The 17,789-nt window shown below is 41.5% G+C and overlaps 2 protein-coding genes across 4 annotated transcripts in view; one reads left to right on the forward strand and one right to left on the reverse strand.

The window, feature by feature from the left end:
- The window catches only part of TBCD (tubulin folding cofactor D), a 974,871-nt gene that overhangs the window by 273,822 nt on the left and 683,260 nt on the right, over positions 1-17,789 (forward strand). The window lies entirely within an intron of this gene.
- On the reverse strand, positions 1,529-9,890 carry ZNF750 (zinc finger protein 750). The gene is made up of 3 exons (XM_029600285.1): positions 9,787-9,890; positions 3,259-4,918; positions 1,529-2,642 (listed from the first exon to the last, which is right to left on the reverse strand). Exons 2-3 carry the CDS (start codon positions 4,716-4,718, stop codon positions 1,910-1,912), a joined length of 2,193 nt encoding a protein of 730 aa, XP_029456145.1. The 5' UTR covers positions 4,719-4,918; positions 9,787-9,890; the 3' UTR covers positions 1,529-1,909.

Here is a 17,789-nt window from a genome sequence, read left to right on the forward strand (position 1 = left end):
AATTCAAAACCTTAGGTCACAAATATATGCAGGAAAATTTCAGCAATAGTTTCTTAAAATTTTGTAGCCAAATGAAATATCCCTTATCACAGTCAATTGCATATTAAGTAATGGTTGTTTGAACTTTGATTAGTTTTAATAATGGATGCCAAAGTTTACTTATCAGAATCTGTGAATATGTACATAAATACCTCAGTCATTGTAAGAAGTTTTAAAGCATAAATCAAATGCTTTTAGTGGTAATAATCTTGCACCATAAAGCACAGAGTTAAAACTTAAGTTTGTTGTTAAGCATACACACTGCAGCAGGTGAAGAATAATGTGCAGACTTTGGGAGAATGGGACAGTGTATCTGACATGAATTTGGGAAGTTCCAATTGGCCTGTCTTCAACCTGTTGCATCAGCAAGAAACTGAGATTTTATGGTAGAAGGCCTACAACAGTGTTTCCTATTTAGTGCGCTATAGTATGTAGGGTTGTCAACTGCTTCCAGATTTTTAGGACAGGTTGATCTTGTCCTGGTTTTACCCCATTACATGCAGGGATTTGTAGTTCTCATTTCTCTATTGCATTTTTTAAGAAAAGAAGCACAAGTCCCTGCTTGCAATGGGGGAATACTAGAACTGGATCAGCTTGTCCTGAAACTCTGGAGCCAGTTGACAACCTTACTGGTGTGTGTTTAAATCTGACCAGATGTTCCTCAGAAAAATCAACTACCTGATGCTCAGGTCTAGGCCACCACCTAGGCTCTGCTCTTAGCACCTTGTAGGAACAAGCAACAGTAGCGGTGACTCTTAAACATGTAGGATCACCTTACTAAAAGTATGCATAATCACACATGCCTCCTCTTTCCTGCCTCTTCCAGAGTGGTACTTAATGGGCAGCATACAGGGCATGGATAGCCAAGGCTGCTATGTGCAGTACACATATTGAACCACTTATGTTCATCTTCCCTGTCCTGAACTTTCTCCTTTTGAGTCCTTCCAGCTTTTGTCTTATTCCTAGGCTGAATGAAGCATGGAGAGAGGGTTCACTAAGCACTGGGTATTCCTCACTCTGAGTATTGGGAGCAGCAGCAGTAAAGGAGCTCTGGTAGCCACATGTGGCTACTTAACTGTGCTGGCTGCCCGCATCACACAGATTTCTCCCTTTTCCTGCACGTGTATATAGAGGGTGCTGGTCCATCGTGATGGGTTAATAGAAACATAGAAATGATGGCAGAAAAGCACCAAATGGCCCATCCAGTCTGCCCAGCAAGCTTATGGTAGCATCGAAAGTATCAGGCATATTGTTAAGGGTAGTAACAGCCGCATTAGCAAGTTACCCCCATTCTTATTTGTTTTCCCAGACCTTAAAATTTAATGTCCTTGTTGGTTGCTGTCTGAATCTGTTTCCCCTCCCCCCCCTTTTTTTTTCTTTTCCCTCTACCATTAAAGCAGAGAGCGATATTGGAGTTGTATCAACAGTATGAAGGTTTATTGGTTAAGGGTAGTAACCACCACACCAAGAAGTTCCCCCCAATGCACTTTTTTCTTCATTTCCATCCTTTAGTCTTTAGGGATCCACAGTGTTTATCCCCTGCCCCTTTGAAATCTTTCACCATTTTTGCCTTCACCACCTTCTCTGGAAGGGCATTCCAGGCATCCACCCCTCTCTCCCAGTTTAAGATTTGGAAGAGGCTGGTAGGGCTTTCAGTGCATCTCTAGCTCTTCTTGTGGCCTTATGTGTCCTCTCCATGTCTGCATTGCCTGCTCAGTGGAAATTGGTATGCCACACAACATTTTTGTTTAATGTAAGTATGCCTTAGACTTGAAAAGGTCGGAAGACACTGGCATACAGTGATTGTGTGTGCTAAATGATGTGCTATCTACTTGTATTTATATTTTTAAATAAGCCTGTAAATAAAGCATTATGATACACGGGCTCTCTTTCTCAGAGTAAAAACTCGGCCGGAATCAACAACTTTAGGTTTTTTTGTCCCAGCCTGTGATTTTACAGAGTCTTTTTGATGCGTCCTCTTTTGTCCACGTGCTTTGGGATTGCATGGATTTTCCTGAACATCTGGAGAGCTCTGGGCAGCTTCTGTTTGGTTGGAGCCATTGTCCTGAGAATCTTCATCTTCATTGCCCATTCTTATTCTGCCAGGACTGTATGCGGCTAGCTGGCATAGAGCAACTGCTGCTGTCTGTTTCTGTTCATCACAGTGGTCTATCATTCTTAAATCTTGCAAATCTTGCACCTCAGCACTTTTGGTTGAAAATGCATTTTTGTCGTCTTCATTGTTTTGGTAGATCTTTTTGTCACAGACTAGTGCATTGGAGATTTCTGATTCAGTCTTTTCACTAGTAGAAGTTACAGAATCATGGAGGGGATTATGGACTAAAGTTTTAAGACCAGTGTTGCAAGAGTCTCTTACTGAGAGATTCAGAGGCATGTCCTGCATGTCCATAAAATTCTGGCCTTTTAATATCAAGGTATTTTTATACATGAGTTCATTACTAGTTACTAGGATGCTGTCTGATTTCTTTGAAAGATTCAGTGGAGCTAGTTCATTGTCATCCGCTGCACTGAACAAAGCCCCCTCATTGATGACAGAAGGATTTTCTGGTTTGTTGTGCATACCTTCACTGGTGACCTCAATGCTGAGAAAACAGAAATAAAACAATTTGTAATACAGCCAGCTATATTTTCAGTGCCTGATTTATCACAAAATTTTCTCCTCTTATATATCTATGGAAAACCTTTAATAAATAAGGACTTTGGTGTTTTCTTTTGGTTTTGATAAGTTGGCATATGTTATAATTTGTAAATCACAGAGCTGTGAAGAGTAAGCTACATATAACACACAAAGTAATCTGAAGATTTTCAATTTAATTTCAATTTATTTCTTATATACTGCAGTGCCAATTGCTGAATGTAGTTTATCATACAGTTTACAAATATACAACATGTGTGGGTGTGTGAAAGTTTCCTACCCTAAAAAACATACAGGATATTTGTCAGATGGATGAGTATAGTAAGGACTGTATTAACAGAATATATTCTAAAACAGTGTTATACAAACACATGCTAATTTTATTTGCCATCTTATCTGCTTGCAGAGGCTATATTGTACATTCGTAATGTAGGAATTTTATTCCTTACTAATAATCATTAAATGTTAAGGAAAGTAAGTTATGCTAAAATGTACTTCAGTAAAGGCTAAAACTCTGTTGGTTTGGTATTTTATTTTTGATTCCTCTTTGGAGATGTTCTTACCTGCTTGGAGATTCTTCTCCATGCTGAGTTTGCAGATTGTGGGAGTCCTTGGTTTCTGGGCTGCTCTTCACTGGTCTGAAGGCTGTAAAAATTTCTTCAGAGTGTTCATACTTGCCAAAAGGAGATGGAGAGGATTTACTGGTGAGGCCAAACAGGCCTTCAAAGGCTTGACTTGTCTGTGTGAAGTTTGTTGGACTAGGCCTGCCAGGGGAGCCTGTTGCAGCACTTCCTGCTCTGGGGCTCATTTTTGCACTTTCTGTTTCATTTTGACTGTCTTTAGTATTGTTTTTGGCTTGCAGTAATGAATCTTCTTTTCCACATTCACTATGCTTTCTGTGGAGGCCTAAAGGGTATAGTCTGGATGGGCTTGAAGAACCTGGATATATTAAGGTAGCATCCTCTATTAGGTGAGAAGTTTGATCTCTGTTCACACTCACTACATGTGGAGGCTTCAGGCTGTAGGGAGGATAAGGATGCTCTGCAGATCTATAAAATGCATATGGCATTGGGGGACCGGAATGCAGTTGCTGCAGAAGTCTATAATGATCCAGTGGTGATGAGCTGATCGGTTTTGAAAGTGGTGTTCCAGAGGCTTGAGCAGAATGGGTGAGAAACTGCCTTTGATCTGGGGTGGCATACACTGATAGCAATGGGCTTTCACATTCATGTGGGCTACCTGGAAATTGATATGTTGAGCAGATAGTAGCCAGTCCTTGTTCTGTATAAAAATGAGGTGAGTACTCTGGAATCATTGGTTGCATGTAATAGGGAATAGATCCAAAGCCTTTTGCAGATGAAACCTTTTGTGGGAAATCTGGTGAGATGAAATTGGGTCCTGTTTTCCATGGGTGGACTGGGCTATGAAATGCAGACTTTGTAAAATAAGGAGCATGTTTGCCATTTGTGTGAGATAGGGAAGATAATTCAGGAACATCTTTACACTCTGGTCCTTTAATCTGTCTGTGATCTCCTATGGGAACAAAAGCCGAGGGTCTTATAATACTTTCCAAAACAGGTGACTTACTCATCACATCTTCAGTATTGGCCAAAGTGCTTTCCTTCTGCATTACAAGCTTTTCTGTTTGAGTTGATGGTTTGCTTGTTCCATGGTTTTGTAAATCTAAGTTTTCCTTCGCTTCATCTTTAGCATTTCCTTGCTGAAGTTTAGAATCCGGGATAAGTCCATTTGCAGTAGAACTGGGAGGTGACTTAACTAAGGCTTCTATTTGGTTGGTTTGCTTTGGCTCCAAAGAGTTGGACTTTGGACACTTGATCGCTCTGTCCTGTTCTGTTACTAAAGTAATGGAGTTTTTGCAGAGACCATACTTCATGTGGTTAAAAAGATGTGACTTCTCATTGCAGGTGAAAGGACACTGGAAGCATTTGTATTTAAATGGTTTTCCTGGGGGTCGTGGGATATAGTGAGGTTTCTTTGGTTTACGCTCTTTGAGGAGACTCATTGTTCTGCTTTTATACAGTTAAGAGTTCTTGAAATTGATCAAAATGTGCTTTGCTTTCTAGCAGCAAACTTTAAATGTTGCTAGTTTTACAAGTTTTACCAAACCTGATGTTTAATATAGAAAAGTCTGATTGGAAGCCCACTCTACCACTCCAGGTTCTTGAGGAAAAAACAGCATTGCAGTAACAGCTTGTACAGGAACTGCAACAGGAAAAAAATGAAAATGAGTTATTCCAGTAAAAATTATTGCATTCCTGTGGACACACTTGCATATGTTTCTTTTGTAATTAATACTTCTATTAGACAGGGTAGAGAAAACTTTTATATAAACTTTGTTTCTCCTTTTTTTTGTATCTTGGGAGTGCTGGCCACATGATCCTTATTCATAGTGGAGGTAATTTTCAAAACGATTTAAGCATGTAAATAGGCTTTTGAAAATTACTTTTACATGCATAACTCCTTTGAAAATTCACTTCTATGTGTGTATTTATATTTTTTGCTTTTGAAAGGCTTAGTCTAGAGCAGTGGTCCCCAACCCTGTCCTGGGGGCCCACCAGCCAGTCGGGTCTTCAGGATATTCGCAATGAATATGCATGAGAGAAAATTTCCATGCACTGCCTCCATAACATGCAAATTTTCTCTCATAAATATTCATTGTGGATATCCTGAAAATGGCTGGTGGGCCTCCCAGGACAGGGTTGGGGACCACTGGGTCTAGAGGTTTATCTAGGGTGGAGTGGGGGCAGCTTTGCCCAGTGAGTTAGGGCAGGTATCTGGCAATTTAGTCAAAATGTATTTTGACCCAAGATGGTAAATAGCAATACTTGAAAAGTTATATACGGTGTAGGACCTCAGGCTTCAAGGCCCCTCAGAGAATGTTCACAATGTCTTTGTTACTTTGGCATACATCCTACGAATACTAGCAATACATTGTTTATTCCGAACTGGAGAAACTTGGAACTGTTGTAAATTGAATTCTAAGTTTTAACTGCTTTATTTCTTCTAGGGATTTGTTTTGTTTCAATTAATACACACTAAAACAAAATGCAAATTAGAAATGAAACAAAAAAAAAAAAAAAGAACATTTTTGCCTGCATGCCCTTAATTTCTTCAAATATTAGGAAGAGTGGTAAGAAAACCTATACACCTGTGACTTATCTTTTCTGTAACATTTACAAAGTGAATTAAGAAACCAAATGGCTCTTTTAAGAACAATTTTGTCTGCTGTACACATTCAGGTACATTTGTAAAACAAATATGTGATATTTGTTTTACAAATGTAACTGTCTTGCTATGGAAAAAGAAAAGTCAGTCTTTAGCCTGATAATATGCTTAGCACAGTGATGGCTTGTATCAGCATGTTCCTTTCTGCTTACTGATTCTGAAGGCGTGAGAACCTCTAGCAGTTTAGTTCCCATAGATCGGGGAGTAGTGTGTGTGTTATGGCAAGGATCTAAAAACTGATCATTTCATCTCTAATGTAAAACAAAATATCATGGTGTAAAGGATGACTATTGCAAAACAATTCAGGTACTCGAAACATTTGGAATACAAAGGTTGATTAAAGAGCCTGCTATTTGGTAACAAGTTTCTGTAAGGTTTTCATAATTTGGAAACAATTCTGAATTAGTTTTTAAGTTTTGGGTTCTGTTCACAATGTAGTTGTCTCAGAAATCATTAAACTAAGGTTTTACTGAATGCGAACTTCCTGGGAAGGCTTTTAAAAGCAGCGTTGCTAGCTAGAATCTTTAAAATATTAATTTACTTAGCTAAATGCTTAGTAGTGCTAACCATTCTTATGGCTATTGTAGTTTTATACTGTAAGTTTACATACTATATCCTTCCAGATTGTTGCAGCCGTGTTTGTTTAAAAAAAAAAAAAAAAGTTGGGTAAAATACTTAATAAAAAGCTGTGCTTAATCGAAATAGACTTTTTAAAAAAGTTCCAGTATAACTCATCAACTGAAATAATTAAAAGGAATTTTGGTAAAATGTGTTTGTGTATTATATATTCGGCTACTTAACAAATATAGAAATTTTAACTATTAGAAATAGTTTTTATTGAACATCCAACTTGCATGGTAGATTCCTTTTTACTAATGAAGTAGAAAAGGAGACTTGTTTATTTGCTTTGGACTTTTTTTTTTTTTTTAATGAGCATCTATGCAAAGAAATTGGAAATGCTTTCTTGGTAAAATGTGTTTATTCATTACCAAAGACAGTTTTTCATATTTAAAGTGAATATTTCACTACAGCATGGTATGTATCTAAATCTGAACTTTTAATAAGAAGGAATTTATTGTGTTCAATAGAATATTTGCAAAATGGAGGAATTGAAGGTCTGTATTTTATTTTACTCATTGACACGAGTGCACACAATGTTAAACGGATGGCTCTAATGTGAAATGCACACAGTGCTCGGCTAAGTTTCTATGCTGGTGGTGAATGATAATTTTCATTAAAGAGAATCAAACAAGTTGTAGTTCACATGAATTTTTATTGGACTGACCTGTGCCAGGAAGTTGCAGAATATAAGATTTTATAAAAATAAACAATGCATTTGGAATCATGTACAGCTTGTTTGTTCTTTATTTCTACATTCCTAAATGTAACACACGGCAACCCTACAACTTCCATTAAGAAAGTCGAAGGGTAGCTACTCTGCTGCACATAGATTTTATTTAAAATCAGTGTTTGGTGCTTGTAAAGCATATAGGTGATTCATTGTGGAAAGTTTGCAGTAGACCTGGTCAGGTCAGTTTATTCCCACTATTCTCTGTGCTTTCTTGAAATTGCCAGCACTAATAAGTCTAGATGAAGGTTACTGTTGTCAAAACAAACAAGCATTGAGTTTGATTATTTACAGCAACAGGTTGAATTTTGTATTCAGATACATAGATGAATGAGGGAGATAGTGAAAATATATTAAATATTTTTATTTATGAAAGATGCAAAGAGATATTACATAAATGATTTGCAGAGTAGCACTGGCATATTAGATACCATTCTCCGTCACATCTATTTTCAGTATAGTAAATATATCACAACTAGAAACATAATTTTTAATAAAGATTTTTCCAATGACTAGCTGTTTTTTTTTTTTTTTTACTTAAAATGCATTTTGAATTTTATTTGAAATGTTATTTATTGCACATTGTCAGGATATGCATGTTAATTGGCTCTATTTCATTAGAAATAATTTCGTTTTGTCAACTTGATTTATAAAACAAAATGGAAACCTGTACTATAGTACAAGTTCCCTCTTTTTAAATAAATCTGTTTCTCAATTTTTGGTGTAATTCATCTAAATTATTAGCAATTGACTTCTGTTATAGAGTGCCTGTAGTATGTAGACTGAAAACAATATACCGTATCTGTTGTGTTTAGCTTTCTTGCATATGATTGTACTGCATTTCTGGTTGTATATCTTTTTAGTATCACTGTTGATGTTCCTCCCGGCTAAGAATATATTCTATATACTTTTCTTGAAAACATCACTATATTGTAATGTAACTTGTACTGACTATTATTCTGGAGCCTTTTCTTCGTTCTGTAGCATTGACAATGTGTTTCTCTAATTTTAGTTTCTCCCTGATGCGTTGACTTACCTCAGAAAAAAAACTAGCCAGTATGTAGCTAGTTAAGGATAATGGTCCAGATTGTTTTGTAAAGTTATTGTATATTTTGTAGAGAGTTTTTTTTTTTTACACTGTTCTGTTGATTCCTTGACTTTGTTTCCAATTCCAGTTGCATATCATTTAGCTTTACACAAAATAAGTTCCAAATATTTCACTTATGCTAACATATAAGATCAGTTAAAAGCCATCTTATTTGCCAGCTGGCTACTGTGTTTTGAATTATTCAGAATAAGCAGTTCGGTCCCATATCAAAATCTGACAGGCTATGATGTTCTGATGTGCAGATTTACTATGTACTAACTATAGGTACTGTCTTTGGTGTCCTACTTGCTGACAGAAAGTTCTTGTCAGGTTAAAGCAGTTGGAAAGGCACGCTGTAATTAAATGTTGTGGTGTGTCATTATTGCATAACCCAAGGACGTGCTATTGTCACCTTCCTGCTGTGTTGCAAGATATTTGAGTTTTTATTCTCGCTTGAGATTTTTCCAGTAATGATTGGTCACTCCCTCCAAAATATTCCATTGAGCTTTAAACTGAAAGCTAAATATGATCATGAAGTGAGGAAAAAATGGTGATGGATATTATATGGGTGAAAAGTGGTGGAGGTGAGCTGCCTCTGAGAATGTTCAGATCTGTGAAAGGTGGGAGGCAGCTGATTAAAAATCAGGAAACCAGCCCTATCAAACTCTTGCAAAGTTGTTAATAGTTTGGCCATACAGATCAGCACAAGTTAGAACCAACACACACAGCAAATGCAAGGTTCATTAATATTTCTGATGTTAGCCTTAATATTAACAAGGAGAGCTTAAAATCCCTTAACCCTTAGAGCACGTAGGATACATCTGTATGTATGTATGTATTTTATAACAAAAAGATTTGCCAAAAATGTAAAGACTGAAACTAGAGTGATAATTAGCAGTAAGATTTACTAATGAAAATTTGTAGAAAAGACAAGCCTACATATATTTATGGCTTATGTTTTGTTCAAGATTTAGACTGAATATAATGGAAAACTATAGTAATTAGTAAATACATTGTCAAAAAAAAACTTATAAACGTTAAGCACAACTCCTAACATTAGTAAACTTTTCCTAGGTGTATGCATTTTTAATTTATTTTAATAAATGACTATACTCAAATCTAATTGTTTGTGTAAATAGGTTCTTCAAAGTTAACATACATATATCTTATAAATCTGTAGACTTGTTTTTCTGCCTTCTAAAAAGTAAGATTTCTTTCTTTCTGTAAATTTAGAAATCACAATCTTTTATATTGGAACAGATTAAATCTAAGTAAGTGCACCTGCTAATGCCAGGCTCTCTCTAAAGGAAGCCTTTAACTATTGCCAAGAACTTGTTGGCAGAACAAAAATTTAAACGGAAAATGTTTGTAAATGAATACAAATGAAGTGACAAATCATAAACTACTTACCAAAGTCTGAATTGCTCAGTTCAACGCTGGGAAGGGAAGTACCTGTTCTCGCCTTGATCCTTAGCTGAAACTGAAGGCTGCCGTTGCAGTGGGAGGGATTTAAAGCGAAGGAGTTGAGCCCTGGGGCTGTAGAGATGCACCTGATATTACTTCTGCCTGCAGGAACGAATCATGTATTTGCATCTACTGCATGGTTCCTGTTCCGTGTTACCTCAGCACCTGATCCAGCAAATAACATTAAAAAAAAAATCCTGTTGTCACTTTGCTGTCCTGGAACAAGTAAGCTGGTGTGTTCATATAAATAGGCACCTTTGTGCAACCAAGCAGCCTTTTCTTTTAAAATTATGCTGTATTTAGATGTTCATACATGTATTCACAGTAGCTTGCTCCTTCCTTAAGCAGTATCCACATAGTGCACAATTGATTTAAACTGTTGGGAAAAAAGATTGTTTTGAGGGGGCAAGCATACTCTTTTCCAGTGTTGCTTAAAGGCAGAGAATGATTCCTCCCCCCCCCTCCCCATTTGCTGAGTTCTGTATACAGATGTTTGCACTTGTTTTTACCTTGTATTGAAATCTCCCATTATTCCTGGTACTTTTTATACTAATAAAGGAGTTGGGACCTGGCATATGTTGTCAGGTCTAAGACCATAACATAGCCTAAGTATTGGGCCCCATGATCCAGTTCCTAAGAGAGCTGCTGCCTTGTCACCATGTTAACCCTGTGAAACCTCTTGTCAGCTATTCCCATTCGGGAGTGTGCCATGGGATCAGGGAGCAGCCTGCATCATATGGTGGCCAAAAATTCAAAGAGGAGGAGATAAGTTGAGGATATGCCAGCAGCAAGGAGCCTATGTTGTCTGTTTTCTGGCTATCTGGGGCCAAGCTTGAGTTAGTGTTGGGTGGCTCCTCCAGTCTGCCAGCATTCCATTCATTGATGTTGCCAAGGATACCCATACTGGTGGCCTCTGTGCTTGCCTGATAGCACATGGCTTAGGCCTTTTTGCTTGTGTGAGGCATCTTGCCAACATCCCAGTGCCTTCTCTTTTGTGCTTATAGTAGACCAGCATCTACGCATCCTCTGGTCTATGGATGTGCGGTCATCTAGTGCCACAAACGCGTATGTCAGCAGCACACAGCTCCTGCCTTTGCTGAGGAAGGGGCAAGGCCTTCATGCAGACTTTGTAGTGTGTGCATGCCATTCATCTCAGTGCTGCTTTGAGCTTCGTTCTCTCTCTACTCATTCCATCATGTTGGTCTTGGTGCCACTGTGGCTTACAGCCCCTGACATCTCTTGCCATTTTGCCCTCTTTGTGATATCTGTGGGGGAGAGGAAAATGCAGACAAGTTTTACCTCTGCCACTTTTGCAGCTTTTTTTTTTTTTTTTTAAACCATTGAGCTTTCCTCACAGTGTTGGCAGGACAGGGTTACTTCTGGGGTTGTACATGCCTAGCTTTTTTTTTTTTTTTATATGGTTTGTATCTGGGGCAATCTCTTCCTGATCTTACACACTGGGTTTCTATGCCCGCTTTTTTCATCACTGGGGGGAGTCTGTGTGTTTGTGGGGGGAAGAGGGAGGATCTCTGCTGGTGTCTCTATCTGGTTCTCCTTTCATCTGTTGCTCCACTTCTTGTTTGTCCAGCCTCTTTAGCCACTTCCTGATGAGGTGTTGATGCTGCTTTTACTTGCCAGATCCCCTGGGTTTGCACTGGGAGGGATCATATCTGTGGATGGGCCCCTTTTGTAATTTCCATCATGTCTTCATTCCTTATGCTTCACTCGCCTGATAAGTTCTTGGCATGGTGGCCATGGTACAGCAGCATTGTGAAGCTGTTAAATTTCAAAAAAGTGCTTACCGTGTTGCTTTTTTTTTTTTTTTTTTTTACCTATCCATTCTGAAAGCTGCAGATCTTTATCCCACTTCTACTTCAGGAAGAAGGTTTTTTGTTTTTTTTTTTTTGTTTAGTATTTTTCTTTCCCTCTATCCCCAGGGAACCAGAAACATAGAACATGATGGCACTTCAAGACCATATGACTCATGCTGTTGGACCATCCATAACTCCTGCTCAGCTTCATAGTTGTATATCCCTCAGAGATCCTTTGCACTTGTCCCATGTTTTCTTGATTTCTGAGTCTGGCCTCATCTCTACCCTTATAAGAAGGCTGTTTTCTGAGAACAGCAGGATGGTAGCCTCACAAGTGGGGTGACATCATCCAATGGAGCCCGACCTGGAACTTTTATGCCGAAGTTTCAAGAATTTTGACTGTGCCCTATTGGGCATGCACAGCATGGCATGATTCCATGTGTCTATGTGGGGTCCCCTTCAGTCTCTTCTCTTCTGCGGAGCCCACTGGTCTTGGATCTTTGCTCTCCTGTATTGTGAGAACATTTTTAACCCCAAACCAGGCAGGAGTTCGTTTTGGGGCTCCATGGTCTCTTTCTCCACTTCTGGTGTCCTTAAATAGGTTTTCCTGTCATTTTTGTAAGTTTCTTTTTAGTATCATGACTGGGTGGTGCATCAGTTCTGTTGCATCAAGGGGCATCTACTGCTTGCAGTCATTGAGGAGTTTGATTTTACTCCTTTGATTTTTCATCCATTCATGGATATGCAGACCGGCTTTAAACAAAGTCCCCGTTGTGACAGGGTCATGTCTATCATGGATCCTCATGATAGCTATGTCCTGTGCCTAGAAGCATTGTATGGTGTCCTGGGGTGTCGTTGCATGACTATGACTCCTAGGGGGAATGCCGATTCCCCTTGGTGCTTATGGAAAAACTCTTCAGGCACCATAAGACTGACCCATTGGAACTGGCACCAGAGGCACTGACGTCGATGGATCAATGAGCTGCATTGCGTATTGGTGATGCATTAACATAGGGAGGGCATCAAACCCTCTCAACATCATGGAGATAGGCTAATATGACTCTTCCCACATGGCTCCACCTCTTTGGTTCCAGCATCGAGTGAAGATGAAGAGGCATTGGCATCTGTCTCCATCAGTACATGATGATGGGTGCAGGGACATTTTCCCGCAGATAAGCAGGCTGAATTAGACATGCTGCCTGGGAACACCCTCCGGTCCTCTAGGTGGCGGAGCTCCTCAAAGCACACAGAGCAGCCTGTATGCGTCCTCTCCCACACGGCTCCCAGCTTGCCTCAGTCTTGTTCTTCTGCATTGCAGGCTGCAGGCAGAGCTCCTTGACTCCTTTACTGTTGCCATTTTTTGGCTACAACTTAACTTATTTTGTGAGTGCTTTGCTGCAAAACAGCAAGACAGTGATGCCCAGACCACCTAGCTTTAAATTCTGCCAGTGCGGAAAGGTGATGTTGGTAACAGATGGCCATGTGCTCTTTTGCATTTGCCTGGGGCCCGACCATGATCCATCTAGCCGCAGGGACTGCAGCTGCATGTCCACAAGAGCATGCAGGCAGCGGATAGCTAAAATAGAGAAGCTGAAGGAGGCAGCAGCAGGGTCCTGTGTTACAGAGCCAGCTCGAGGATCCACTTTGTCCTCTCCAGGGCCCAGCTGGGAACCCTTGAGAACCAGGATGAAAAGGGCTGGCTCAGCAGACCCTCAGGTGAACTAAGGGCCCTGTGGAAGCATGTCCATGCTGCCTCAACGCAGGGAGTGCCGGAAGATCCGCGGCTTCCAAAGCCCAGGAATGTCTCAGGCGACGCCGATGTATCGACGCACTGGCGCAATACATGACGCCACGTCGACGCACATGCGTCGAAACATAGGAAACATGATTGCAGGATCGAGGCATCTGAGAGCATCGGTCAATGCACAGACGCAGGTTTCCATCCTCGAAGGTGAGCAGCACATCGAAGCAGGGGAGACCCACAGATCATCGGGTCCCACATGTCTCTCCAGCAGATAAGGGCTTGTCGCCTACAGACCATCAGCCAGCCTTGCTTGGGGCCCCTGTTTAGGATCTGGAGCTTGTATTCTTAGATGTGGAACCGATGTCAATCCATGGGTCGATGGGATCCTCCCATTCATCCAGGGTCTTCTCCAACCTGTCTTCAGCTTCAAGGTGCGAATGAGAAGGGTCACACCTTCAAGAGCCTTTGGAAAAAAGGCACAAGTGGGCCCCTCATGTAGAACGGGCTCCCATACGGCCTAGAGGCCCAGATTCTGATATCCTACTGGCGACATGGCGTCCCAGAGGGCCTCCAAGGGAACCCTCCCCTAGACCACAGGGAATCCTGGCCTCCCAGGTGATGACACAAATCTTGCAAATACTGACAGTTTCTGTCATTGCTGGAACAGCAGCACAGGCAGGGAGAGCAGACTTCAATACCTCTTTGCAGTACAGACACTATGATGATAGTGTCACATTGGGCTCTTAGCTGTTTGTGTCCGATGGTCATTTGTATAGACCTTTATTGACCCCTGTGGAGAGCTTCTGTCTGAAGCAAAGAGGCATTGAAATCTGCTCTAGATACAGTTCCAGCAAAGAGACTTGAAAAGGTTTCCAACATGCTAAGAAGACATTGGAAATTCACAGATTATACAATATTTAGCAAGCTGTTAATTAACAGTTGAAGTCCTAAGAGACTGAATTGGCAAATTGACATATAAAGTAGAATCAACAATAAGAAATAGTCCTCTTCATTAAATACAGTCCATGGTATCAACGCAAGAATAGTTATGAAAAATATTTTCCCTTTAGGAAGCCTGGATGGCAAAACAGAGGCTTTTGTAGGGACAGAGAGAATACAGGATATAGCAGAAGTAGAACATAGACTACAGAAACTTCATTGGAACAACAGTCCTGTGAAACAATTACAACGTATCCTTTCTTGTGGGCTGTGGTTCAATTCTATCCCCTTTTTAATGAAGGTATCTTCTATGTGACTCATTTGCAATTCAGGATATCAGAATCTGGGCTGCAATTTGCAGCAAGTCCAGCTCTATTGCAAGTGCGTCATTGTTTCATTACAAGCACTTTGTATATAGTTTGACAGTGTTTTATGTCGATATCTATACATGTTATAAATGCTTAATACTACAGAGAGTTAGTGTGCCAATTTTGGGGCAGATTTTCAAAGGGATACGCACGTACCCTCCGAAAACCTGCCCCAAGTTCCCCCTGGGCGTGCTGAGTCTATGTTGAATAGGCCCGGCGTTGCGCGCAAGCCCCGGAATGCAAGTAAGTCCCGGGGCTTTCCGGGGGGGGGCGCGTGTCAGGGGCATGTCATTTGGGGGCGGGGCCGTGGGCATGGTTCTGGCCTGAGGGCATTTCGGGGGCACGGCCGAGACCTCCGAAACTGCTCCTGGGCTGGGGAATCGCGCGCTGGCAGCCGGCCTGGCGTGCGCAAGTTACGCCTGCCTCGGGCAGGCGTAACTTGTCCAACAAAGGTAGGGGGGAGTTTAGATAGGGCTGGGGGGGGTTAGGGAGGGGAAGGTACGGGGGTGGAGGGAATGGAGGCAGGCTGTGCTGCTCGGCGCGCGCAGGCTGCCGATTTTGGGCAGCCTTGCGTGCGTCGACCCAGGATTTTAAAAGATACGCGCATATCTATTAAAATCCGGCATACTTTTGTTTTCGCCGGTCGCGCGAACAAAAGTACGCACGGGTGCAGTTTTTTAAAATCTACCCCTTTATTTTTTGAATAGTTTTGATGTTTGCCATTGTACAATAAAGCTTGTAACATTAAGCATCTTTCAAATCATTTAAACAGTGGGGTTACTTATCTATTTTAGGGTTCTCTGATGGATTTACCATTTTAGATACCCACATGTTTATATTTTATTTAAAGCCTAGATCCAATATCTATAATATATCGGGCTTGGTAGTGTGTCCATCAGTGCTCGCTCATGTTCCCCAGCCTGCTGATAGATGGCGCAGATGGCTCCCTGGCTGCCTTGGAGGCTCAAACACGCCGTACAGCGGCCATGTCACACCACCAGCTACAAGAGGTACTCCTGGGGGAATTCTGCGCTACTGCGGAATGCAGATTTTGCGCAGAATTCCTCCTTCCCACAGATTTCTTCCCTCACCTCGCCAATTTCCTCCCTCTCCAGAAGACTATTCAAAACTAGAAGGACAGCGGCCATCGTGGGACAGGCAAAAAATAGCAGAGGAGACCCTAGCATGCCGTGAACGGAGCGCGTAACACGGCACACGCTCCGTTCGCGGCGAAGATGAAGGCCTGGTGCGATGTACGTGGCGAAAAGGGAAGGCCCCCCCCGTGTGCTGCGATCGGTGCGCCTGGGCCTTCATCTTCGCCGCGAACAGAGCATGTGCCGCGGGACGCGCTCTGTTCGCGTTATGCTGGGGTCTCCGCTGCTATTTTCTGCTCAAGGCGAAAATGGAAGGCCCCTGTGTGCTGTGAACGGCGCGCCGGGCCTTCATCTTCGCTGCGAACGGTGCGGGTCCCGCGGCATGCCGGTGAGAGAGAATGTGTGTCTGGCAGGGGAGGGTGGGAGAGAGCAGGAGGATGTGAGAGAGAGAATGGGTGGGGGGGGGGGGGATGCCCGTGAGAGAATGTGTGTGTGAGAGAGGAGGGGGGTGACAGAGAGCATGTTTGGTAAGAGGGGGGTGGGGAGGGTGTGAGAGAGAGCAGGGGAGGTAAGAGAGGGTGGGTGGGGGGTATGCTTGAGTGTGGGTTTCAGAGAGAGGGAGCCTATATGAGGGGAGGGGGCTGCCGGTGAGAGAGAATGTGTGTATGAGAGAGGATAAGGGGGTATGGGGGAGTATTTGGTTGGTAAGAGGGGGAGTGCGGAGGATGCTTGTGTGGGTTTCAGAGAAGGAGCCTATATGAGGGGATGTGTGTGTATGCGAGAGAGTGAGGGAGCCTGTATGAGGGTGTGTGTATGTGGAAGGGACACTCTTACAGTGAATTTCTAGGGAAATTCTGCTCAAAATATTTAAAATTCTGCAACTTTAAGTAATTTTTTTCTTTAATTTAAAATGTAATTACTTAAGAACATATGTGCCAATAAAAAGGCTCGCCGCCCGGGCGTAGAACAGGTACAGTTGCTAGTATAGTATAAATGAATATGCCATTCCCTCTTTTCAGATAAACCCACAGTGCCACTTCTTTACCTCTTAAGTCCTTTACTTCATAAGTCCATTAACTGCTATTAATCAAGTTTACTTAGGGAATAACCACTGCTATTAATTGCATCAGTGGCATGGGATCTTCTTAGTGTTTGGGTAATTGCCAGGTTCTTGTGGCCTGGTTTAGCCTCTGTTGGAAACAGGATGCTGGGCTTGATGGACCCTTAGTCTGACCCAGCATGGCAATTTCTTATGTTCTTAATAATTTTATATATAGTGCCACTCCTCTTCCTTGTCTTCCTACCCTGTCCTTCCTGTTTAGATTATGGCCTGGAATAACAATATTCCAGTCATAGTTCTTTGTGTACCACATCTCGGTGACCATCACTATATCCAAGTCAGCCACTTCCATGTCTGACTGTATATCTAGGACTTTATTTCCCATACTCTGAGCATTAGTGTATATATATGTCTAATGTTGCCCTTTTCCTATTTCTTTATAAATGTTTAAAGATTTGCTTATCTGAGTACTTTTACTTTCCTTAGGGTTTGTCCAGTCAGCCTAGATGGTCCTAATTTAAAACCCTCTTCAGTAAGTTTGCCAGTCTGTTCTGGAACTTGCTGCTCATCTTCAACAGTGGAACCCATCCCTGCCTGCCTCTGAAACATCAGCTGATGTTCCAAGAAGCCCAAATGCTAACACTGACACTATATACGCAATCATTTGTTATTTCCAGAATGCAATCTTTCCTGCCTGGGCCTTTATCCTTGATTGGGAGAACTGAGAAAAATATCACCTGTGCACCTGTCTGTTTTACCCTCTCTCCCAGAGCCCTGAATTATTTTTAATACTTTCTGTGTGGTACCTAGCAGTATCTGTTTGTGTAAATGTGGATGAGCAGCATCAGATAATAGTAAGCTTGATGAATCTCTGCAGTTTCTCTGTAATGCCTTAGATCTTGGCAATTATCAGACATATTTCTTGGGATAATA

The sequence above is a fragment of the Rhinatrema bivittatum genome, chromosome 4 (assembly GCF_901001135.1).
Source record: "Rhinatrema bivittatum chromosome 4, aRhiBiv1.1, whole genome shotgun sequence".
Classification (NCBI taxonomy): domain Eukaryota; kingdom Metazoa; phylum Chordata; class Amphibia; order Gymnophiona; family Rhinatrematidae; genus Rhinatrema; species Rhinatrema bivittatum.